This window comes from Alternaria triticimaculans, assembly GCF_023758025.1.
Source record: "Alternaria triticimaculans strain BMP 0046 chromosome Unknown scaffold_17, whole genome shotgun sequence".
NCBI classification, from domain to species: domain Eukaryota; kingdom Fungi; phylum Ascomycota; class Dothideomycetes; order Pleosporales; family Pleosporaceae; genus Alternaria; species Alternaria triticimaculans.
The window spans coordinates 117493-141135 of record NW_026055974.1 but is presented as its reverse complement, the minus strand read 5'-3'; the positions used below and the strand labels follow the sequence as shown (position 1 = coordinate 141135).

Genomic DNA, 23643 nt, shown 5'->3' with positions numbered 1-23643 from the left:
GAAGGGCGCGTACCTACACCCTCCCTTTCCCCAGACTATGTTACTCAAGCTAAGACATCTCGAAGCCGGGACCGAAGTAAGCTATGTAACCCTTCAAACGGCAACGGGGGTAGCCGCCTAGTGAGTTAGTCTTCGACAAGGCCTTATGACCTCCTAAGTGGTAGACGGTGAGTATCTCATCACCGGATGTTGCTAGCTAGCCAGTCGGCACGCTTCATGGGGAGCAGATCTCCAAATGATCGCGTGGGTGTATGGTTCTTTCTCCTATCACGCACTGCCACGACGTGTAGCAGTGAACAAACGGGGAGATTAAATAGGCATCATGGTCTCCCTCTGAGACTTCTTCTCGCTACTACAGTCTACACTCCTTTGTACTCCTCCTCTTTGTGTTCTCACTGAACATACCATTATCTATTGGCATATACTCACGGCTATGCATTTGTCCTTCTTGCTCGCCTGCCTTGGTGCAGTTGGCATTCAGGGTGCTGCTATCGGTAAGCAATGACTTTTATCCCTGAATAGTTGCGTTACTGATACACCACAGCACGCTTCCCCAGACAGATAGTAGTGAATGATACCGAGCCTACCTCCAACATCAGCAGCATCCAGGGAGTTGCTGCTATCACGGATGGCTACTGGCTGAACGACCTCTCCGGCAACGGAAGAGCTGCCTTCAACGCCAACGGTGCTTACAAGGTCTTCCGTAACGTCAAGGAGTACGGAGCAAAGGGTAAGCTACTTTGCTTTTTGTGTTTCAGTACAAATCTAACACTCCCATAGGCGACGGTGTCACCGACGATTCTGATGCAATCAACCGTGCCATTGCCGACGGCAACCGTTGCGGTCCCGGCGTGTGCGACTCGGCTACGGATTCCCCGGCCGTCGTTTATATTCCTTCTGGAACGTACCTCATTGGCAAGCCTATCATCTTCTACTACATGACTCAGCTTATCGGCAACCCCCGAGGTCTTCCTGTCTTGAAAGCTGCTCCTACCCTTCAGGCTATTGCTCTCATTGATGCTAGTCCTTACCAGAACAACGGTGCACCCGGCTGGACATCAACAAACATCTTTCTGAGGCAGATCCGCAACTTGATCATCGATGGCACAGCTGTTGCACCAACCAGCGGCTTCCAGGGTATCCACTGGCCCGCTTCGCAAGCCACGACCATCCAGAATGTCAAGATCCGCATGACACAGGCATCGAACTCAGTCCACGCCGGTATCTTCGTCGAGAACGGATCTGGTGGCCACATGGCTGACCTCGACATCGAGGGTGGCTTGTACGGCATGAACATTGGAAACCAGCAGTTCACCATGCGCAACGTCAAGATCTCCAAGGCCGTCACTGGTATCTCGCAGATCTGGGACTGGGGCTGGTTGTACGCTGGTCTTACTATTAGTGACTGCGGAACAGCTTTCTCTATGAGCAACGGTGGCTCGGCTAACAAGCTTGAGGTCGGCTCTGTTGTTATCATCGACTCTGAGATTACCAACTGCCAGAAGTTTGTCGATATGGCATGGACTCGTAACAGCGTTCCTACTGGTGCCGGACAACTCATGCTGGAGAACATCAAGCTCAACAACGTACCCAACGCCGTCGTAGGAAACGGTGCTACTGTTCTTCAAGGTGGTACATTCACTATCCAGGCTTGGGGTCAGGGTAACAAGTACGCTCCCAATGCCAACGGCCCGGAGAAGTTCCAGGGAACCTTTACCCCTGTTGCTCGTCCAGGAGGTCTTTTGGATGGCAACAAGTACTACGCCAAGTCGAAGCCGCAGTACGAGAACCTCAACTCTGGCGACTTCATCAGTGCTCGCGGCAGTGGAGCTACAGGTGATGGTCGTACCGACGACACCCAGGCTGTTCAGAATGCCATCAACAGGGCTGTTTCTTCGAACAAGGTACGTCCCCTCTCAATGTCACCATCTTCTATCTCAAATCTAATCATACCCCAAAGGTCCTCTTCTTCGAGCACGGCGTCTACCGAGTAACCAACACAATCTACGTCCCCCCCGGCTCCCGCATGGTCGGCGAAACCTTCCCCTCAATCATGGGCTCCGGCTCCGTCTTCTCCAACAAAGACTCCCCCGTCCCCATCATGCAGATCGGCAAGCCCGGCGAAAGCGGCCGCATCGAATGGTCCGACATGATCGTTCAAACCCAAGGCGCCACCCCCGGCGCCATCGTAATCCAATACAACCTCAACACCGAGCGCGGCTCCGGCCTCTGGGACGTGCACACCCGCATCGGCGGCGCCAAAGGCACAAACCTGCAAGTCGCGCAGTGCCCGTCTACAGTCGGCAGCGTAAAACCCGAATGCATGGCCGCCCACACAAACGTACACGTAACCAAGGGCGCCAACGGCGCGTACTTCGAGAACAACTGGTTCTGGACAGCCGACCACGACATGGACGACGCGCGCAGCACGCAAATCACCATCCTGACGGGTCGCGGCCTGCACGTCGAAGCCTCAAACGTGTGGCTCTGGGCCAACGGCGTCGAGCACCACGCAAACTACCAGTACCAATTCAACGGCGCATCCAACATCTTCGCCGGCTTCATCCAAACAGAAACACCATACTACATGCCCACGCCCGACGCCTCCAACCAACCCTACGGCACATCCGCTGCCTACTCCGATCCCGTATACCCATCCGGCGCCTCCGCCTACGGCCTCCGTGTGCTGAACTCAAAGAACGTGCTTGTCTACGGTGGGGGTTTGTATTCTTTCTTCCGCAATTACAGCACTAGTTGTTCGAGCGCGGATGCGAGTGGTGGGGCGCGGATATGTCAGAATCGGATTCTGAGTATCGAGGGGGATTCGAGTGTGCAGGCTTTTGCGCTGAGTGAGGTGGGCAGTGAGTGGATGGTTACGGTGGATGGGGTGGATAAGGCGAGTTGGAGGGATAATCTGAGTGTTTATTCGAATACTATTGGGTGGCTTGGGTATAGGGTTTAGGGTTGAAGAGGAAAGTTGGTAGGGGGTTTGGGGTTGAAAGGAAGAAGATTGTATATATGGGATAGAGGGCGGTGTTTGGTGTTTTCGGGGGGGTTGTTTGGACGGCTGGTTGACCACGGTCGCTATCTTTCTGTCCGGATAGGATGGAATGGAGTCTTGGGTTGTATGCTACTGTTGTAGTATATTCTTTCTTACTGAATGCAAAGGATCAAAACTTATCGGTTCTTCGTCTCTCTCTCTACTCACTAATGGTCTATGTGGCACCCCACATTTAGTAATCGTCGTTCTTCGAATTGGAATCCGTGATCCGAACCTCACTCGCTTCGTTTAGCTGATCAACATCGACGTCACCTGCGCGTCAGGGTCAACCTTCCACACGTGCGACATCGGCGACCACTGCATGTATTGTACAACGCGGTAGTCAGGGGGTTACTCGTATATGCAGTGCTTGTAATCATTGGTATGTAAAAGACACCAGGTAATTCACAAGTAACCGAAGTTTACATTGCATCCGTACTAACCCTCATGCGGGGCTAGCACACACAACCTCCAACCGACCCATTCGGACTGCCACCATACAAAGTGGAATGTGGAGTCAATCCATCGACACTCAAACACGTAATTACTCCCTATCAATGAGCAGCAATACCGAAAGTCGTCACCACCCAATGCATGTACATGTCTTTATGCAAGCAGCTTTTTTTCGATAAGAATTAGGGAATGGATAAGAAAAATAGGAAATGGAATATGGGTAGACATATCCAGACGCTGTGATGAGGATATGGGAATCGAAAAATGTGGATCTCATGTCCGGAGCGGGACTCGCTGAACGCCATACCAAACGCAAAGACACAACAGAATAAATGAAGTCGCGTGACACAACAAGAGTTTGCGTCGGACAGGGGAGTATGATCATCACTGCATGCGTTTTCGCTTACGCACGTCATCTGCTTCATCCTCCTCACTGCGTTCCGCAGTTTCCGCGGGGTTGAGGAGCGAGTGGACATTGGACGCCATACTAGATCGTCGAGTAGGTGGTCCAGTGTCGAGGCCTTTGAAAGGATATCTAGCTCCCGGTAGTGTCCAGCCAGCATCTGGATTTAATGTCGACGGCATGTTTTCATTTGGCGGTGGAGGAGAGCCGTGTCTTGACTGTGCTTGCCGTGGACCGCGGGGTAATTGATATGATTCCAATGCATCACGGAGCTGCTGGTCACCACCTCCGATAGGTGGATGGCGCGGTGACGAGGGCCATTGTGTGGAGTTGTAACCAGAAGCGTAGGGCGAATTGACAGCAGGGTTGGGTGGCTGCGGTTGCCAACCGTGTAAGCGGATATCTGCCGAGGTGTGCCGCCTATATAGATTATACGGAGGGGACAAAGTGCTTGGCAAGTTGCTCCCCAGGTTTGCACCTCCCGGCTGCTGGACTTGTGGTGGAGGAGGTGGGGGTGGCTGATGGGAAACTGGGGTTCTGGCTGAAGATGGAGAGTAATTACCCGTGCCTATTGAACCGTAACGTCGCGGAGAAATTGCAAGATGGGCCGGGATCGGAGCCTTGTATGGAGCTTGCCGTGAAACGTTCGCCAAGGATCCTCTCCGCGACTCTGTTAGATTGTCTTGTGGCATTTGCCGGGGTGAAAGGGGTGGGCCGTTGCTGCTGTCTACTTGCATGAAGTAGGATTGGCGTGCGGAGAGAGGTGCATCTTCTGGTGGCTCCAATGCTCGGAGCATGTCTGTTTGTCGAGCAATTTCACGCTGCATCATAGCGACTGGAAAAGTCAGTGTGTGTCGCGCAGACAAGGTTTGAGCATTGACGCGTACCATCCCTATGGATAGGGTTTTCCGGGTCCGGCACCATTTGCATGATGAGGTTTGCAAGGTCCTGATTCCACTGTATAATCTATTAGCTGTTGTGTATTGAAGTCTAGACAATCGACTTACTTGGTGGCATTTCATCATGCCCTCGGCTAGCACCGAACTCCTTTGAGTGAGGTATGCGCATGTGTCTTCTGATCGCTGCATGCGCGCATGCATGTCATGGAGGTTGTATTCGAGACTCTGGAGACGTGACTCGACAGGGTCCGGCATTGGGTCGACCGCCTGCCCAGCTGGTGGGCCAAGGGGCATTTTGGGCGCGGGGAAGGACTCGCGATGGACGAGGGCATGTCTAGAAGCACGTCGCTTGATTTCGCGCAGACCGACCAGATCGCCTCGCTTGAAGTTTCCGTTGCCGTGCTTGAACTCCCAAAGCGGAGTGTCTGGCGATCCAGTGTGGAAAACGTCGCTCACTGCAGCGGTACAGTCAGCATGGGATTATGGCATGGCGGAAAGAAATTGGACACGTACCCTTGTGGAAGCCGTACATGTTCAGCTGGCGCACAAATGAGGAAATGTTGGTGTGCTTGAAGTAGGACCTGGGATTTGTTAGCCAGAGAGCCTGGAGCGGCTGTGGCTTTAGGTGTACGTACGAAAGGACTTTGGAGAACTCGCTAGAGGGAGACATGACGAAGCTCTCGTTAGTGCTCGCCCAGGAGATGAGGTGCTGGATGCTCTGGTCTTCGAGCATGCTGTGTCGTGTTAGTGTCGCATCGCGTGCGTACTGTTGCGGCACACGTACTTGTATAGCTTGTGTATGAAGGCCGTCTGGACGACCTTGGGCTGTTGTGCAGCTGCGGCAGCGCCCACTGCAGGCCCTGTGCTGCCATTGGGAGGCGAAGTGTTTTCCGAATCGCCGTTTCCTTCTCTTTGCGACGGCAGCTGGAACGAGACCGATTGGGTGCGCTCGTTGGGCGGGCCCATGGTTGACGACGAGGGCGTGATGTCCATGGAGTCCCGGGACGCCGCAAGCCTCGGGCTGGACGAGGGCAGGATGGGAATCGACTTGTGCAGGTTGGGATGGTGAGGGTCGCCCGAAAAGGGACTGCGGCGGGCCTCTGCGACAGAAGCCATGTGGGCGATGTGGAGAGCAGGCGTGGTGTTGAGGTGTCAGGCCTGCTGCGTGCGTGGAGACGGGCGCACGGGGGTCGTGCAGGGGAAAGGGAATTGAGCAGCGTGCGATGGGCGCAGAGATTCAGAAGTGTCTCGAAAAATGCTTGAGGTCGGGTGGATGCAGGGTCCCGACTTGCGGTGGCAGCGAACGTGGGTGGGCGGAGAAGATGCGGAGGAGCATGCGATATGTGTGGCCGACGTCGCCGCAGAAGCTTCGAATCGGCGGGCGAGCGTCTTGGAAGCTTCCTAGGCTTGGGGATTTCTTCTAGCGCCTGCGCGAGCCGTAGAAATATGGTTCCAGAAAAAGTCGGCGTGGCAGACGGTGCCAGTGGTCCTTTGTCGGATCGGGAGCGGCCGTCGCTGAGGAATAGGAGCTCGCGCAGTCCGAGGGGCAGGTCCGAGCGCTGAAGACGACGACAATTCCAGATGCTCCGGGATACTGTGTTTGAGCGTGCGAGGCTTGGCGGAGGGAGGAGGAGACAGGTTCGTGGGAACTTGCAAGCTGCGAGGCGCGGCGAGATATGCCGGCGTGTCGCAACACTGGCTACGGACGGAAAGGAGGTCCAGGCACGGGGCGTCGAGGGCGGAACGGTAGCGCTACCGCTGAGAATACTATGGGGGATCGCGATGTGGGAGCGTGCTGCGGGAGCATCTGAAGGCCTTTGCGCACCACCAGCCGAGCCAAGTGTCATCCAACGCTGAGGGGACACATGGTCATCTTCATTTATCTACCTATCCATCACCGCCCTCAGCACTGTGTAGCTCTAGGTACCCCAACGCCCGCTGACAGACCATGGCCCGCCGTCCGGGTTTGCTGCCATGGTAGGGCAATGGTATGCAGCTCACGGCAAAGACGTCGCTCCTTGTCGACGTTGCATGTGCCCGCGACCCCTGCCCTCGGCCAGCTGCAGGTCGAGACACTGAAACATTGCTCGACCATAATAACCCACCGCTAATATCACTATAACGCGAACTGTTTCTGCTGCGGGGTCAGCATATAATGCGCCTCATATGCCTATGCTCCTCCCGAATGCCCGTGATGCGGCTGCGGATGCGGAAGGGCAGTGACACAGACTAGAATACCGAACCTTCGCCAGAGTTGCCTCAAACGCTGCCGGGCAGCTGAAGCCGACTGACTCCCTTGCCCATGGTCAAACATTGCTAGTACGACTCGCGAGCATCTGCGCCATCCTCGGCTTTCACGCGTGGTGTAAGCCAGGGGAGGGTCCAGGGTCTGCAGGCAGCCTACACGCACAGACCTCCTTGGATAAACGTCAACCACCAACCTTCCTTCGAGTCAGCCTCGACCGACTTTCCCCAGGCCAACCCAGGTGCCGTCAACGCAGAACGTTAGCTTTACCCCGACGCTACCACCTGCCGTCACCGCACCAGTCTATCACCGACCGCTCGGGTGGCGAGTCGCTATCCTATCGATAGCCCTGCCTTTGATCGGCAGAAAAAGCAGCATGACTACCGACTTCATCGATGCGTTTCGACGCATGCATGTACATGAGAGAGAAAAGGCACTCACGGCTCTAGCAGCTGAATTATCACCGTATGAGTGGAGGACACTCCACGCCACGACAAGCAGTCGTACCTTCCAATTCGACGTCATCGGCAATCTGCCCGTTGAGCTAGTGGCCCAGGTGTTCTCGCATTTAGACGTCGCTGCTCCTTACCGCTTGCAAAGTATCTCAAGACGATGGAATCACACTCTCCAGAGCTTATATGTTATCAAAGCAAGTCTCAACAGTTGGTACCAAGGTACTGTCAACTTCCAAGATGCCGACCACGCTCTATGTCAAAAGAAAGCCCGCAAGATCAATGCCTTTCGTACCGGCAAGCCGCGCAAAGTCTACAAGATAACACCCAAGGACAGTATAGATGATATCTATTTAGCAGGAAACAGTCTCATCTGGCAAAGCCTAACGTACACTCCGGAAAACCGATCGCGAAATGTTTGCGTCCTCGATCTAGCTACATGGGATCTTCGCTTCCTGGGTGGCGAAGGCCGTGAACGAATTATCGACGTCTATGTATCTAGTGAGATTGTGGCGCTAACAACCTGGGCGAACATCTGCTATGTTCACGAATTACATGGCAAACGCGGTTGCAAGAAGTTCAGAGTACCAAACAACAACTATTTCGCCAGCGTTGCCTGTCGAGAGCGCACTGTCGCATGTTACCATATCGACTCCGGGTTTGCATCGGTGTATATCTGGGAATACGACTCCCAGCGTGGAAGATCCTTCAATATCAACTTTGAACCCGGTAACATGTTTTGGGGGACCGATGTCGTGTAAGTAATCTTTCTGGGGTTGCTGAGCGGTGCTCGTATCCTTTGAAGCCAATGAATCCACCAACACTGGGATCCTCTATGCATTCTTTGCACGTAAAGCTAATCCGAGTCTAGCGAGAACGAATCACTTGGCATTGCTCCTATCATACAGCCTGCGACCCAGACAATCATCTTGTTTGCCAATGCCGCACGTAACAATGACGTTCCTTTCCACCAACAGTTCTTCGCGTTCGGTCGCTACACATACAGCGGGGAGTGTCTCAGCACACACCACGCAAACCTCCACGGGGTAACTTCTCTCTCGTATTTTTCCCGTGATCCAAACACCTTTGTCCCAGTCGACGACAAGCAGAACATACTGTCGATAGTCATGCGAGACACCAACGGCAAGTCATCGTTCCTAGTACGATTCAACGAAGAAGAGATGGAGATGAGTGTATGGGAGGGTTCCCGGCTATACGAACACCCCGAATTCACCGATACCAACGGTGCCATGGCGTGGTGGAAGGACACATGCTATGCCGCATTCTGGGACGGGGACGTCGAAGGCGAAATGCGTGACACGATTGCTCTTATGGATGGGAACGCCGACAAGCATGACATGAATGCGGTTGAGGGCGCCAGTGCCGGCAAAACCTACAAGCTCATCGTGTCTGAACTAGTGGACGAAGAGTCACTCGATCTCGATATCAACGCACCCGTTGTTATGAACGAAGACTATGTTATCAGAAACGCGGGGAATAGATTCTACATACTCTGTTTTGACGACGACGATGAGGGGAAGAAACCACAGGAGAATGGATCGTTCTTTGATCTGGGAGAGCTTGAGGTATCGAAGGGTATGGATACGTGGTTCGATCAACCACATTACAAGGGGTGGCTACAGTCTCGGCCATATGCCCGTGTAAAGGAGATCTGGGGGCCGGAGCTGGAACGACGGAGGCAGGAGCTTTCATTATCTTCAGAAAGTGACTAGTCATTGAGATATAGTAGTGTATGTGTAGCAAACCTTAGAGATGCCACGGGGATTCTAGCAACCCCTAGCAACGCTCCATACAGCAGGACACTAACCAACTCCGAATCCTCTACTGCGCCCTGAGTGACTGATCTATATCTCATACCTCGCACGCCATAGCATCCAAGATCTCTACTCCGATCAACCCATCACTAATCAGTCGATCACTAATCAGTCGACCATGACCGACAACGAAACTGAACTGTCGGATGACTGACTCGTTAGATTGGCACAATCTTTCATGTCAAGTCATATGCTCATTCAATACATCTATCTTGCTATCCAATCCCATTCAAACTCCAGTATATCCCATCCGTCCGTTACATGCTATCGATCGAATGCCGTAAATGTGACGCATACTTTTCTCTTTCATCGTCATCATCTCCCTTCTATCCTTCCTCGATGGAAAAAATCCTATTGCTTACCCTCCTGCTCCCTCGAAAGACGGTCATGCTCGTCAATGTCACTATGAAAAACGTTAGCACTTCCTCAAAACCATACCAAAAACGTCAAAAAGACAAGTGAAAAATACGTACGTAGCCTCCCAAGGATAACAAATCCAAACATCCCCCACCGTCCTCGCCGCACTATACCTCCCCTTGAGAATCTCCTGCGGCAACGCCCCCTTCTTCGCCTTATCCTTATTGTGCAGCACAAAGATACTGAAGTTCGTCTTCTCGCCTTCACGACCCAGTTTCTTGACCGCGGCTTCTACATCCTTCTCCAACTCCCTGACCGCGTATTCAAGTGTAGTTCGTGTATCGTCGACCTCATCGACGATGAGCACGTTCTTGCCAATCAGATTCGCCATCTCGAGAGAAGACAGGTCGAGCCATTGTGTGCGGGTTACTTTTGTTCCCGGGGTCTCGACGTCTTTGTCTGTGGTTGTGGGCAGGGTTTCGTAGAGGGAGAGGCCGATGGCTTGGATGGGGATGTTGGGGCTGTTTTCGCGCTTGAGGAAGGATCTGTCAAACAAGTATGTCAGTTCTTGTTGTCTGGTATGTACGGTGTTTGTACGTGTGGGTTTGGGGATATAATACCGGAGAATGCGCGCGGGGACGTAGCCTCCGCCGCCGATGGCGATCATGAGGTTGGGCTTGAAGTCATTGAGGATTTGGTCCGCGGCTTCTTGGCACAGCTTGTGCACCTGTGGGGAGGGGGGTTGTTAGCTGTGGACTTTGTGCTTTGTTTGCTGCGCGATGTTGCGCAAGGGTTCGATTGTCGTGGTCGCATGAATAGCATACGAATCGACTCTCCAAAGTCGCTCTCTACGATATCTGCATGGCGCGATACCAGCCTCGCGTCGTATACATCGTGGTGACACAAAGACACCTCACGCGCGTGCGTGCGCGGGGTGTCTGATCGCATGTGTAACAATGGACCTCGAAAGAACGTACCTGGTTGTATGTGACGTACACCTTCTCGACCATTTTCGCGGTAGTATTCTGAATAATATCTCCAAGTGTAAAGAGCGAAATCAAAGTTGAACGGAGGAGTGGAATTGTTTTTGCAAAAAAAAGTCTGTCCGCCCGCGGGAGAGTCAAGAAATGGTTACCTACTTAGGTAGGCAAGGCTAGAGCGGCGTACGCCGAAAATCTATGGTGGGGGATTGGTGCCCCGCAATCTGGGACTGGACCAATCAAGTGAAACGTGGTTGTGATTCACATGCGCGCCTTGGTTCGTGGACTCTTCAGCAGCAGGTCTTCATTCACAGCAAGCACATGCAGCAAGGTCGAAGTATTTCTAAGCAGGACGAACAGGGTATATTGATTGACTGATGAGGGTCATAACATCGTAACCATTACCCAACAAAAAGCACGTCCATCTGATGCGATGCTATGCTTGCGACAAGCACTCCCGTCTCCATCCCTTCTAGCTCTCTACAATCCTTCGTTCAAGTTGAAAAGCTTTCCGCCCGCAAAAAGGGTATATCGTGATTATTATACAAGAAGGTAAAGCAAAGTAACCCAGATAGACCACCTTCTCTTTTTTGGTAAAACGCCGGACGATGAGGAGATAAAACGCTGCAAACGTATATGTAAGTGAGAAAAGCACGGCCGAGAAACGTTGGACTCGTGCTGAACGTTCAGTTGGTTGACTGATTCTTTGTTGATGGTGTGGGCGGAGAGAAGTCTGGCTTCTTCACTTGATGCCCATTTGGCGGAACTTGCGGGATGCGCGACGGCGCAGGCGGTTCATGCCCATGGCCTTCCTGAGGCTGTCCCGATCGTCGTCTTCATCTTCTTCTTGTGGTACGGTGAGCATTCGTCGACCGTTTGTGGTTTTGACCGACGTCTGGTGCGCCAGGATGTTCTGTTCACGCCAGAACATGCGCTTTTGGTCAATGACGTTCTGTGATAGGTTGCCGAACCCCTTCTTCACGAACGCCAGGTCGTGCAGGATGTTAGGGTCGAGGCAACGCCTGGGCAGTGTCTGGACTGCCATGAAGATTTCGCCATCGCCAGGACGGTACTTTTTGATTTCTGGTTCACCCAGCTTGAAGATGGCAAGGGCGTAGCGGTAAAGGGCACGGGGTCCTTCGTAGAGGAAGGCGTCCCAAACGCGGAGTACCGTTTCAATTGGCAGCACACCAACGAAGATGCTCATGAACCAGGAAGTGCATGAAAGAGCGACTGTGGGCTGGCGTTGGAACTTGGAGTTGGGGTGAGCGTTGGAGCCGGCGCCGCTGTTGATGAGATCGGTGTCGTTAATTGATGCCCATACCTTTGGCAGGTAGTCCTTGATCAGCATCATCAGGACATTGACCTCGGTGTTTGCCAAGCTGCGAGCGTGAGCACCAGGCAGATGATTTTGCGTGATGATTGTGAGAAGGATGAAGACCTTCTCCTTGTCCTGCTTCAGGAACAATAGAAGAAGGCCGGCAATGAAGTTGAGCGACTGGCAGTAACCAATATTGGGGTTGTTCAGGGCGAAGCAAGATAGGACTTCGCGCAGGTCCTGGATCAACACGGGTTCGTCGTCAGACTCGCCGTCCAGTAGATCAGTCGCTGCTTCCGGACGGAAATGGATGTTGTCGGGGAATGTCCTGTCGAGATCGCGCTCAATGGCATCTTTGTCGTCTTTGTTGAGCTCATCACGGTTGACGCGAGCTACCAGAGACTTGTACAGGCCGACATTTTCCTTTCGCGCAAGCACGTGCTGACCGCCAGAATAGTACCACCACATGGCACCTCTCCACTCAGGAGGGTAGCCCTTGCGAGCATAGCGCTTGACCTTCTCACACATCTCAGGGAACCTGGTAGGCTCATTCGTTGACAGACCTTGCTTGGCCATCAATGAAATCCATTTGCCTCTCCGGCGGGAGATGTGGTCTTCGTATTTAGAAGCCCATGCGTTGTACTCCTGCACGTTGATCTTGTCGGAAGCCTTCTTGAATCCATAGCGATCTCTCTCGGTAGGGGCAGCCGTCTTTCGCAGGCCAGGTATTACGGTGGGAATTTGGCTGGGAGGTGCCAATGTAGGGCCTCTCGGGGACTCGGGCTTGCTCTTGGCTGTCGTGAGCTGAGACATCATGCCAAGATCGAACAGTGCGCTCTTTCGGTCGAAGACACTCGTGGAAGCGCGACGGGGAATAGCCTCGTCTTCGTCCAGCTCGGGGAGCGGCTCAGATCTTTGCATAGGCGGAGATTGAGGAACATGAGAACTGGCAAGAGATTCACTGGAAAAGGTGCGAGGAACACTTGGTCTCTTGCTGTGTCGCTTGGAGTAAGCTTCGATGTTGGCCCAATCCTGGCGCGACATTCGCGATCGACTTGGGGGTAATTGTGGAAGATTGGAAATATCACGACGGATATGGTCTAGCTGTGAGCGGCTACCCATCGATCTACTCGAGCGGTGGCCCTTGGCTTCCGTGGTTCTGAGAGCAAGAGCTTGCAGTGTGACAGACACACGCCTCGGTGCTTCTTCACTTGCTCGTTTCACTGTGCTCGATCGCTTCTTTCTGGACTGTTGCGTTGCGGCCTCGATTGTTCGTGGGGTGTATGCAGCTTGGAATGGGCTGACCTGTACCGAGGGCAGTAGTTCGATTCGCAGCGCCTTTCGCTCTGTAGGATCGAGGTTGTATACCTCGTCCACATCCGAGCCGGAAGGAGGACGGATTGTCAATAGCTCCTTGGAATCCGCGTTGCGTCCAAGTTTACTGTGCGTCGAAAGGCGTGTCCGGTCATCCCATTGCTTGAGGCTTTCGTTCGATTGAAAGGAGTCTAGGGAATCGAAATCGCGAGAGGGCGTTTGCGACAGCTCGGGGAGTTCCGCGTCAAGACCTGCTGGCGAGGGGCTGTGCATGTCTCGTTCATCCTGCTCCATGATAGGACTACGCTCCTCATCTTCCTCATCGTAGTAGTATGAATCTAACACATCGCCAACAGCGTCTAGATTCTCATCCTCCTCGGCGATTTCCGAAGTCAGTATTGTTTCCGGGGAACCGTCGCGTTCCCGAAGGCGTTCCAGACGATCTCTCGATGGATCCCGGGAATAGACGCTGTTGTGTCGATCACTGGCGATGGAGCTCCGTGCGGTGACGATACTGCTTCTTTCCGTGCCACTAGTTTCGAGTACACTGGAAGACGCATTGGTCCAACCAGATCTGAAACTGGCCCGTGGTTCCTCACCACGAAACGGTCGAGGTGGGGGAGGGTAATAGTCAGTGTGAGACCAGTTCGGAACACCTCTGTTCGGCTTGTAGGTGCCAGATAGATTGGAGCGTTCGTTGCCTCGGTATTGGGCGTAGTCGGGGATCGAGGTCACGGATCTCAGAGGCGGTGTTGGATGGAAATTTTGCGAAGAGTTGGTCATTCCACGGGGCCTGAGAGGGGAGCTGGGTGAGCCAGACAGGTCTTCGTTGGAAGAGTCCCATGATGGCCCGGTCGAATTGACGGGATTGCTAGCGAGCGGGTTGAAAATAGCGCGTAGGTCAGGCGAGCGAGGGCCGCTGTCCTGGCGGGCCATGGCAGGAGCCATTATGGGAGACATTGGGGCAGATGCCATTCCCGCTTGCACGCCGTTGGGAGGGGGAGGGACGGCGGCATGGCGAAGTAGGGAAGGAGCGCGATGGCGCTGGGAAAAGCCGGGGGAAGGCAGTGCTGCAAGCGGAAGGGTCGGGCTGTCTGCAGGCGAGGGACTGTAGGCGGGCCGCTCGTAGGGTGGCGCGTCTGCTGTGTCCATCTGGAGCTCAGCTGGGTGCTTGGCCCGGTGCGCTCCAAAGCCTCTTCTCGCTGCATACGGGAGCTGTGGCTGCGGCGATGTGGGCGGCGTGTATTCCGCCGTGGGAGAGCGGTAGGGGACGTATGGCTCCGGCTCGGCTGCTGGAGAGACGCCTGTAGCGACACGTAGGAGAGCGTCGCCCATGGCGTGGTGAAGGGGTGCGGGTGTGGTGGGCGTCGGCGGGACGGGCGCTCATTCGACCGGGGAACAGGACAGCTCGGAGGTTGAAATTCGCGGTAACATTCTCGGGTGCAGCACAGGTGTGGGCGGTGATTATCGTGAATCGGGTTGGTGGAGGCCTGCTCTGGGGGCGCGGCGGCGGGTCGACGTGGGCGAGCTCAGAGGTCTCGGTGTGTGTGAATGGGGTCAGGTAAAGAATGAGGGCATGCGAAGGATAAGGAACGTGACGTGCGGCACTGGCGCGGTGCAATCAGACGGTGGTGAGGGATGGGTGCCTGCAACGTGTAGCAGGAAAGTCTCCTTCAGCTCCCGCGCCTGGATCCGTCCGTTCACTGAGTCGCTGCCAAGACGCGGCGCTTCCCTCATCCCCGATTCCTGTAGGCTGGGAGGTCGCGGGCCGGTAGGAGCTTGGTGGACCTCAGCGGGCGTGTCAGAGGAGTTCGTTACTCTGACATGCAACGGCACAAATTAGGAGAGTTGCATAAGCGCTGCAACAGGTACCGACCGCCCGCCGCCTCGAGCAGGAATTCGCGAAATTGACGCGCTTTGGACGAATCAGAGCCGCCGGGGATATTCAGCCCGGGTGCAATCATCACGAAGCAATACACCGTCGACGGCCTTGTCTAGTCGGTCTTGTGCCCTGGCGACAAGTCCTCGCAGCCATCACATATGTTGGCCGGCTCTCTCGGATTACATGAATGCACTATTTGCTTTGCTGGAACACTTGCGAGGCGCGTGCCACACGCTTTGTTGCGCTTGACTCGCTAGCTTGGCCCTGCACTCGCTGCCAGACTGCCAGCACTGCGCTCGAGCACCACTCGCATAGAGAATAAACTTGGACAGCTGACAGCTAAGCACGCAGCAATCTCAGTTGGGAAGTGCACTAGGCGTCGAAGCCTCTTGCGGGCTTCGAGAAGGAATTTCCCAGGCTCCCCCTTGTCCTGCCCTGCGGCTCGCTTCTACAGCACTGGCACAGACGACGCTGGGAGATTGGGACATGACGACATGTTGCGGTTGCACTCATCTTATTTGGCGAGCCCGAGTAAGTCTACCCTGCATAATCGCCCGATGCCTACCTAAGCTGCGGATGCATCGCGATCTGCAAAACATTGGATGCTTCTTCGCCCACACCGGTCAAGACGTGTTCCGTCCGCGTGCAAATTTCGCCGAACGCCAAAGATGCAATATGTATCCGACGAGCCCTGTGCGACTGCCTACTCTAATCGATGCCCATATCCGCCTGGCCGGTAGAGGACCCGTGACCCCTCACTTGGCATAGCGCTTGACCCAGTCCTTTACGTTCTTCTCAAACTCCTTGCGGTTCTCCCGGTACTCGTTGGCGATGGACGGCTCAATGGCGTCGTCCGGGTTGGGCTCGATGAGCAGCGTCTGGATGAGGCGCAGGACGGACACCACCTTGTTTGGCGGCTTCCACTCGTCAGCGCGCAGCAGACCCAGGCACATGGACCCCTTGTCGTCGTTGCTGACGTTGGGGTGGTAGATCTTGGTTCGGAAGCTGACGACGGGTGGCTTGAAGGGGTATTCGGTCGGGAAGGTAATCTCGAGCTTGAAGTGGCCGCCCTGCAGGCTGTTAGCAAGCGCTACCCACGCCGCACGGAGGGCGCATGGATCAAACCTACAGCGTACGCCGACTGGGCTGGCCCGTCCATCAACACCTCCCACTTGGTCATGTTCTGCTCGTCGAAGTTGATCTTCATACCCGGCGGTGTGTCAGCCATGCACTCGCCGTACTCCTGTGGCCCTGTTAGTATGATTACTTCTGCGCCGGCCTCCATATAGTGGCTTGCCTTCATAATACGCTTCTTCGCTCCGGTGCTCATGTTTACGGTTGGTTGAGTGAGTTGGTTGTAGGTTAGGCTGTCTCGTGCAAGAGACTCTGGGACTGCACCGGGGTGAGCGGTGTGGTTAAGTAGCCAGGTAGGAGCTGGTGCACAGGTAAAGGAAGCGCGGATAGTAAGAATAGCCTGCAACACCGTAACTGCGCTCGTGGGTAGGCGGATGCAGTGCAGTGGCAGGTGATTGACGTGAAAAGAGGGTTGTAGATGTGGGGAAAGTTGCCTATGGATGACGAGGGACCTCGATTCCTTAGTCAAAGCTCCGCACGCGGCCCGGTAGACGATCGCCTGCACACGTTCTGGTAGCAGGATCACGCTAGCATTCACACGCTGCCAGTTTCCATCTCTGTCTCTCTTCAAAAGATGTCTGCGACACGTTGTGACTCCACTTGACGTTCGAGCAACGTGACGACGTCATACCATCACCAAGGAACACTCGTCTCGGTGCTGGTGCCTCATTCGCGAGTGCCGAACATCAAGGTGCACCCCCGTCCTGATATCTTATCAAGCCGCCCCGGTCCATACCGCACGTATATCTCCGAGACTGCACATCCTCGCGATCCGTCTAGAACACGTGGTTTTGACCGCTTGACAAGCTATCGTGTTTCAGCTTGGGCCTGACAGCAACGACAGCTTGCGACAGGCACGCAGGCAGGCTTTCACGCTTTCACGCACCATCATAGCGCATAAGCGCTGCATTATACTTCGGAGCTCCGAACTTACTTCTAGGTTCTGTCTCCGTCGGAGGACGTCTTCCTAAACTTATGCGCTATGCAGGGCTGCAAGACTGGAAATTGGGCTCATCTCATAGGCACACTCACTTTTGTTGTGAGTCACCGACTGCCCAACACCCAGATCACGTTACATCGCGACAGAGACGCGACGCGCACACCTGACGGCCCGATCAAAACGGCTCTGAATTCAGACACCGCTTCCCTGCCCATGCTAACTTTTTTCTGCGCTCCATATTGACGTTGCTAGGTCCAACGTCATACCGCTTGCCGTTGATGCTCGCTTATCGTCACTCCTCGAGCCAGAAATCCATCGTCTTCCATGTTTGGGAAAGCCTCGAATGAGCACTCACAACAATCAATGATGGCGCCTCGCAGCCTGACATCTACTGCAGCTCGCATGCAGCAATGGGCGAATAGCGATAACAATCTGCGTGACACAGCCCAGCGTGCCAGCGCTAGTTGTCCCAGGCGACAGGGGCGGCGACTTGGCATCGCCAGTATTTAAGAGGCCGCAACCCCACAATCTTCAGCCTTTACGCCTCACGACAAGCTTGAGTTCGACAACCAAAGCGTGCTTTATCTTCACCACCAGTGTTGGTAGACTCGCTTAAGCTCTTCGGATTTTCAACGACTTTTCTCTCCCGAAAGGTTTGCGAAATCTGAGAGTTTCCGGAGCTCCATTTCTCTTACTTGCTGCTGCGTCACTAACCTGTCCACTCTTTACGAGAAACTTCGTCGCTCGCTACTTCGATTCCGCTCTTCGGTCAACATGTTCGGCAAACGCTCTTTCGCTAGCTCGAAGGAGAAGGACCGCTCAGGCAAGATTACCAAACAGCCGAAGAGATCGTTCCGCGATGCGTCCAAGCAGAAGGTGATGGTCGAGAAGTTGGATGCGCGCAAGGACAGTCCAATGATGGACGGTGGGTCACCATCGCTCACCTCTGCCATTGTGACAGTGATCGTTGGTTCCGACCAGCGACTGTTCGCTGCGCACGAAGACGTCCTCTGTCATTCCCCGTACTTTGCTGAACTGCTGCGGGGCCAGTTCTTCGAATCCGCTAACCGCCGCATCGATCTGCCCACGGAGGAACCTGAGATTTTCAGCTGCATCCTCGAGTACCTGTACAAAGGTGACTACTATCCGCGCCTTGTCCACGACAAGCGACGCCAAACCTGGATGCTCGAAGGTGCAGTTGCCTCACCCGACCCAAACAAAACCGGCGACCGCGCAGCCGCCGTCGAGCCAACCTTTTTCCACTCCGGCGTAGGCGACGTTATTCTGCGCGACACAGCCGTGTACTGCGCAGCCGATAGCTACGGCCTCGAAGAGCTCAAGAAGCTCTCTCTGCGCAAGCAGGGCCTGCAGAGCGGGATCGAGGTCGGAACCATCTTGCGCAGCGCACGCTACGCGTACGAGAACACGCCGGACAGCGACTCTCGGCTGCGCGCTCATTACCTCGCTCTGATTATCCGCAGTCGGAAAACTTTCAAGCGTAGTGGCACCATGCAGATGGAGATGGAGATGGGGGGAAAACTGTTCTTTGACCTGTTCGTGGCTATGTGCAATCATGTCGATGATCTTGTGGACGCGAGGTACGCCTTGCGCATCTTTTCTGTTCAATTCCTGCAAACTGTGTTTTCCCGTGATGTTAATTTCATACTGACAAACTCGCAGCGCCAGCGCCCGCGGCACTCCCAGGACCATCTAAAGACCTCTGATTCGCACACCCACTTACCCGTCACCTTAACACCCGCAAACAAACACACACTCGCATACAACACCGGAGTACACACCAAGTTGCCAAACCATACTCCGCTCGCACACCCCAAATTGCCGACCCGCGACAAAACGTGAAAACAATCACAAAAACACGGAGTAATACCCATTCTCCCTGCTTTCCCTCGGCGTACCGTTGTATCATCCCAACTCATCTTTATCTCATCTTGCTCGCTCTCTTTAACTAGTGGAGTTTGCTCACCCCCATCGCGTCCCCCTTTGGCCCTTAATTCCAACGAACAAACAACATCAACGAACCTATTTCCCCCTTCTCTGCTTGCAAAGAAGGAGTACTCGACGACGACGAAACTGCGTTTCCTTTGTTTTGTGCTTTTGGGAATCAAGGCTTGTTGTACGAACATATCAAAGGGAATAAGAAGGGGACATTTATTTTCATGACGCATTGGTGCTGCGTGGATTAGGAAGACATCGTGCTGGAGGACACCGCTCTCTGGTGGAGACGTGTCCGATGCGGTGACTGATTGGTCCGGACCGCTTGGAATGGAAGACTTACTGTGGAGGGTTTGGAGCGGTGGTGGTAATGAGAAATCAACTTTGCCGCCGCTATATATCGTCTTGATGTTGATGTGATGCTTGATACGTCCTCTTCTCCTTCGCCCTTCACGACTACCCAGATTCTACTTTGGCTTCATGCTGATGTAGACTGCAAACTAGTTTAGTTTCTTCACCGTATGAGTTTCTCTATGTTTGGAATGAAATTAGGGTAAACATCGCAATGCCATCCGCTGGAGGCCGCCGTTTCCCCACGTGGCGGGCCCTGCATACACCATCCCGCTGCTGCCCCACCGAGGGGCAGTTAGGTAGCTCTGACGTTTGGAAGCTATACAACACAACACAGCTTCAGCATTCTCCACCAACACACTGAATCTCAAAGCTCTCCCCTCACAACAAAAGCCGTCGAGGAAGACGACAAACACAATCAGCATGGCCGCCGTAAACCTCAAAGAAGTCCACGACTTCATGATCACCATCGCCAAACAAGCCGGCTCGCGCATCACCTCCGCAACACCCACAACACAAGGCTCAGGCTCAAAGAAGAACTGTACGTAGCACCTCATCATCCCAGAACCCGATTCAATCCACAGGAAACCTCCCATACTAACCCTCCTCACCCCACAGCCGTCGACCTAGTAACCGAAACCGACCGCGCAGTCGAAGCCCTCATCTCCACTTCCCTCTCCACGAAGTACCCAGATTACGCCTTCATGGGCGAAGAAACCTACAAGCCAGGCGACACCCTCTCCGCCGACCCCACCTTCATATGCGACCCCATTGACGGGACCACAAACTTCGTCCACCGTTACCCCTACGTCAGCATCTCTTTGGGGCTCGCCATAAACCGGGAGCCGGTGGTGGGAATCGTTTACAACCCGTTTACACAAACGCTGTACTCAGCGATCAAGGGACAGGGTGCATACTTGAATGAGACGACGAGACTGCCGTTGAGCGAGCCGACGAAGTTGGATGGCTTGAGCAGCTGTTTGGTAGCGGTGGAGTGGGGGAGTGATAGGAGTGGGAATGATTTCAAGGTCAAATCCGAAACCTTCAAGAAACTCGCTGCTACAAAGGAGAATGGAGGGGGTATGGTGCATGGACTGCGGTCATTTGGTTCTGCGGCGCTCAATCTGTGTGGTGTGGCGAGTGGTGGGTTGGACGTTTACTGGGAGGCTGGGTGTTGGGCGTGGGATGTTTGTGCCGGATGGGTCATTCTGAAAGAGGCGGGCGGCATTATGGTGGATGCGAATCCGGGGAATTGGGACCCGAAGGTGGAAGGGCAGAGGTATATGGCGGTTAGAGGAGGAGAGGGGCAGAAGGAGATCGTTGAGGAATTCTGGGGGTTGGTTGAGGGAGCTTTTGAGGTTGGTACGTAGAGAAAACATTCTTAAGGTCTTGTAGACTTCTGGGATATTTGATTTCGACAGGTTTATGGTTCTCTCTCATTTGATGACCAGACTGTGTTGCCAAAGACACCTGGTTTAAGGCAGCCCGGGAATCTTACTATGTATGCATTCAGCTGAAGCTTGAAGCGAAGGGACAGGAAGGTGAGCGTTCTTTCTTGACGCGACCTCGGGACGCGTCCTTATCTTAGCGCAATCTCATACCTGGGTAATACATACCTACGTCATCGGAATCCTTCACCCAGAGCCTTGTATTTCACCTCTTGAACTCCTATTGCAAACATCACAGCATTCGTTCTTTTATTCATACCACCAAGATGCCTACCATACTCGTTGTAGGCGCAACGCGCGGCCTTGGTGCGAGCATCGTACAAAAATACGCAGCAGACGCGAACAACCATGTTCTAGCGACCGCGAGGGCGTCAGAGCCTCCAGAGAACAGTGGGCCAATTCCTAATCCTCTGAGATGCTACATCAGACTAATTCAGTATAGCAAACAACATAACATACATCCCCAACGTCGATCTCGAATCCCCACACGTCGGCAGCGATCTCGTCCACTTTCTTGAATCAAACCACATACCACATCTGGACATCGTCATCATAACAGCAGGATACTTTAAGACAGAATCGCTTGAGGAGCCCTCGTTCTCCGCGCAACAGCGCATGTACACCATTTGCGCCATCGGCCCCACCATACTCGTCACCGCCCTTGCAAACTACAACAGCACCCTCCTCTCTTCGGCATCCAAGATTGTCTTCGTCTCATCCGAAAGCGGCAGTATAACGCTCCGGCACGAGTCTGAAGGCGGCGGCAACTACGGTCACCATGCTAGCAAGGCAGCACTCAACATGTGCATGAAGCTGTTGAGTATAGACCTGAGAGATAGGGGTATTGCGATTGTCTCTGTTCATCCAGGCTTCATGCGGACGGAAATGACTCGTAATGTGGGCTTTGATAAGTTCTGGGATGAAGGAGGGGCGGTTGAACCTGAAGTTGCGGCGGAGAGCCTGGTGGAGTGGGTTGAGTTGTTTGATATTAGTCATACTGGACAGTATTGGGCGCCAAGGGGACCTGGGTAAGTCATTGTTGATCTGAGATACATGGAAGTGAGCTGACAGGGTGTCTAGTGATATTGGTACTGCTGAACCCGTGTTGGGGCCGAAGAGCAAGCTGTCTACTCCTCTTCAGTTGCCTTGGTGAGCGGTCTGGGCGAATGAAGATTTTGGACCGCTAGACATGATGACTGATGAATGATCGATATCGTCAAAGAAGTTAGGGACGGCGTTATGAATGATACTCTAAATTATAAACTAATGTTCTACATAAATGACTTTTCCAACGCCTCGCTCCCAAAACTCCACTCTAATCGAAAAACAAAACGCTATTCACTATGCTAAAACACCCGGAAATCAGCGCTAGAGTCAGTCGACTCAGTCCTCGCCATGCTCGCACCATCTTCTTTGGTCTCTTCCTTGGTCTCTGCCGGAATCCACTTCTCCGCATCCCCCAAGCGATCCGCCGTAAGACCCGCAGAGCCCGGATTGCGCATACCCGCCTCCAACTGCCTCTGATAACTGATCTGCCTCAACCTCTGCGCTTCCTTGGGGGTAAGCTGCAAGTAGACCTCTACACCAAAAGCGTGCAGCGCAAACGACACCCACAGCGCCATACCGAACGCCGCATTCAGCGCAGCCCCCGTGTTCTCCGGGCCTCCTACCGCAAACGTCGCTGCGACGCTGGAGACAGCCTCTGGATCCGTGCCGTTGACAAAGGCTGCGCAGGCAGGGTACGAAGATGCTAGATCCACGTTACCCGCGACTGTTACAGCGAGCTTTGCGCAAGACCAGACGACGTGGTAGTTTTGCTTAGCGATGACCTGCGCGGCGATGATCATGACAAGTCGAGTCGTGATGATGCTACCGGCGTAGAACCAGCCTCGCAGCATCCACGCTCTGTGCTGCTCAATCTGAAGTCTCTTGACGTTGATGTAGCTGACGATGAAGCAGCCCAGCGATGCCAGTCCAGCGAGTCCAACCCAAGCCTGTACATCGAGCCCGCCGCCGAATGCATGCCGTGCGATCATCAGTGCGCCAACGAGACCGACGATGTACAGCAGGAGTGCAGCGTACCCGCCGATGCGATGAACGATAATCCACCTCTTTCGAATAAACGGCGTGAACTGCAGTACAGCGAGTAGACTAGCGGGTAGCACGCCAGCGAGATGCAACAAGATTCCGATTTTGTACTGGCTGAAGTTGAGGTAGTAGTAGCATTCTCCTGGTGCGGCGCCGTTGCCGCTGGAGCTGGGGCCTGACGAGGGGCAGAAGTTGCGCGAGAAGTCGAGGTAGGAGACGCGGGCTAGGGCGAAGCCGACGAGTGCGCCGCCGAAGATGAAGTAGAGCCAGAAGTTGTAGGTTTTTGTGAAGCCGAGGGGGTGGATTATGCGTTTGGTGAAGAAGTTGGGGGAGGGGGTTGAGGCGACCATTGTGATGATTGATGTCGAAACCTTGGAGAGGAGTGTGATTTGGTAGGTAGTTGTAGTATAGTTGATGGAGATGGTTGACTTTTAGTGCTTGAGGTAGAAGCTGATTGAAGGTAGTCGAGGTGATGATGGTTGCTGGTTGTATGCCATCTTCGAGAGAGATTTGGCTTCATGTTATACCAGTTGACCACACACTGTGCAGAC

At 54.0% G+C, this 23643-nt stretch overlaps 10 protein-coding genes across 10 annotated transcripts; 5 read left to right on the top strand and 5 right to left on the bottom strand.

Annotated features, from left to right (window-relative positions):
- Positions 1-433: 433 nt before the first annotated feature.
- Positions 434-2962, top strand: EXG1 (exo-1,3-beta-glucanase; the record flags this gene model as incomplete). Its single annotated transcript, XM_049369422.1, has 4 exons — positions 434-494; positions 545-730; positions 781-1904; positions 1961-2962. The coding sequence occupies 4 exons, from the start codon at positions 434-436 to the stop codon at positions 2960-2962; spliced, it is 2373 nt and encodes a 790-aa protein (XP_049218746.1).
- Positions 2963-3877: 915 nt separating this feature from the next.
- J4E78_008821 (uncharacterized protein) lies at positions 3878-5911 on the bottom strand (the record flags this gene model as incomplete). The annotated part of the gene is made up of 7 exons (XM_049369421.1): positions 3878-4299; positions 4459-4731; positions 4784-4853; positions 4904-5250; positions 5309-5376; positions 5431-5529; positions 5580-5911. 7 exons carry the CDS (start codon positions 5909-5911, stop codon positions 3878-3880), a joined length of 1611 nt encoding a protein of 536 aa, XP_049218745.1.
- A 1524-nt stretch (positions 5912-7435) lies between these two features.
- J4E78_008820 (uncharacterized protein) lies at positions 7436-9225 on the top strand (the record flags this gene model as incomplete). The annotated part of the gene is made up of 4 exons (XM_049369420.1): positions 7436-7439; positions 7493-7639; positions 7691-7880; positions 8364-9225. 4 exons carry the CDS (start codon positions 7436-7438, stop codon positions 9223-9225), a joined length of 1203 nt encoding a protein of 400 aa, XP_049218744.1.
- A 453-nt stretch (positions 9226-9678) lies between these two features.
- HPT1 (hypoxanthine-guanine phosphoribosyltransferase) lies at positions 9679-10694 on the bottom strand (the record flags this gene model as incomplete). The annotated part of the gene is made up of 4 exons (XM_049369419.1): positions 9679-9730; positions 9801-10229; positions 10305-10411; positions 10662-10694. 4 exons carry the CDS (start codon positions 10692-10694, stop codon positions 9679-9681), a joined length of 621 nt encoding a protein of 206 aa, XP_049218743.1.
- A 712-nt stretch (positions 10695-11406) lies between these two features.
- On the bottom strand, positions 11407-14631 carry J4E78_008818 (uncharacterized protein; the record flags this gene model as incomplete). Its single annotated transcript, XM_049369418.1, has 1 exon — positions 11407-14631. The coding sequence occupies one exon, from the start codon at positions 14629-14631 to the stop codon at positions 11407-11409; it is 3225 nt and encodes a 1074-aa protein (XP_049218742.1).
- Positions 14632-15933: 1302 nt separating this feature from the next.
- On the bottom strand, positions 15934-16508 carry J4E78_008817 (uncharacterized protein; the record flags this gene model as incomplete). Its single annotated transcript, XM_049369417.1, has 3 exons — positions 15934-16248; positions 16308-16421; positions 16476-16508. The coding sequence occupies 3 exons, from the start codon at positions 16506-16508 to the stop codon at positions 15934-15936; spliced, it is 462 nt and encodes a 153-aa protein (XP_049218741.1).
- A 1518-nt stretch (positions 16509-18026) lies between these two features.
- On the top strand, positions 18027-18966 carry J4E78_008816 (uncharacterized protein; the record flags this gene model as incomplete). Its single annotated transcript, XM_049369416.1, has 2 exons — positions 18027-18850; positions 18933-18966. 2 exons carry the CDS (start codon positions 18027-18029, stop codon positions 18964-18966), a joined length of 858 nt encoding a protein of 285 aa, XP_049218740.1.
- Positions 18967-19979: 1013 nt separating this feature from the next.
- Positions 19980-20926, top strand: J4E78_008815 (uncharacterized protein; the record flags this gene model as incomplete). Its single annotated transcript, XM_049369415.1, has 2 exons — positions 19980-20097; positions 20175-20926. The coding sequence occupies 2 exons, from the start codon at positions 19980-19982 to the stop codon at positions 20924-20926; spliced, it is 870 nt and encodes a 289-aa protein (XP_049218739.1).
- A 344-nt stretch (positions 20927-21270) lies between these two features.
- J4E78_008814 (uncharacterized protein) lies at positions 21271-22157 on the top strand (the record flags this gene model as incomplete). The annotated part of the gene is made up of 3 exons (XM_049369414.1): positions 21271-21394; positions 21447-22032; positions 22085-22157. The coding sequence occupies 3 exons, from the start codon at positions 21271-21273 to the stop codon at positions 22155-22157; spliced, it is 783 nt and encodes a 260-aa protein (XP_049218738.1).
- A 193-nt stretch (positions 22158-22350) lies between these two features.
- J4E78_008813 (uncharacterized protein) lies at positions 22351-23442 on the bottom strand (the record flags this gene model as incomplete). Its single annotated transcript, XM_049369413.1, has 1 exon — positions 22351-23442. The coding sequence occupies one exon, from the start codon at positions 23440-23442 to the stop codon at positions 22351-22353; it is 1092 nt and encodes a 363-aa protein (XP_049218737.1).
- Positions 23443-23643: the final 201 nt, after the last annotated feature.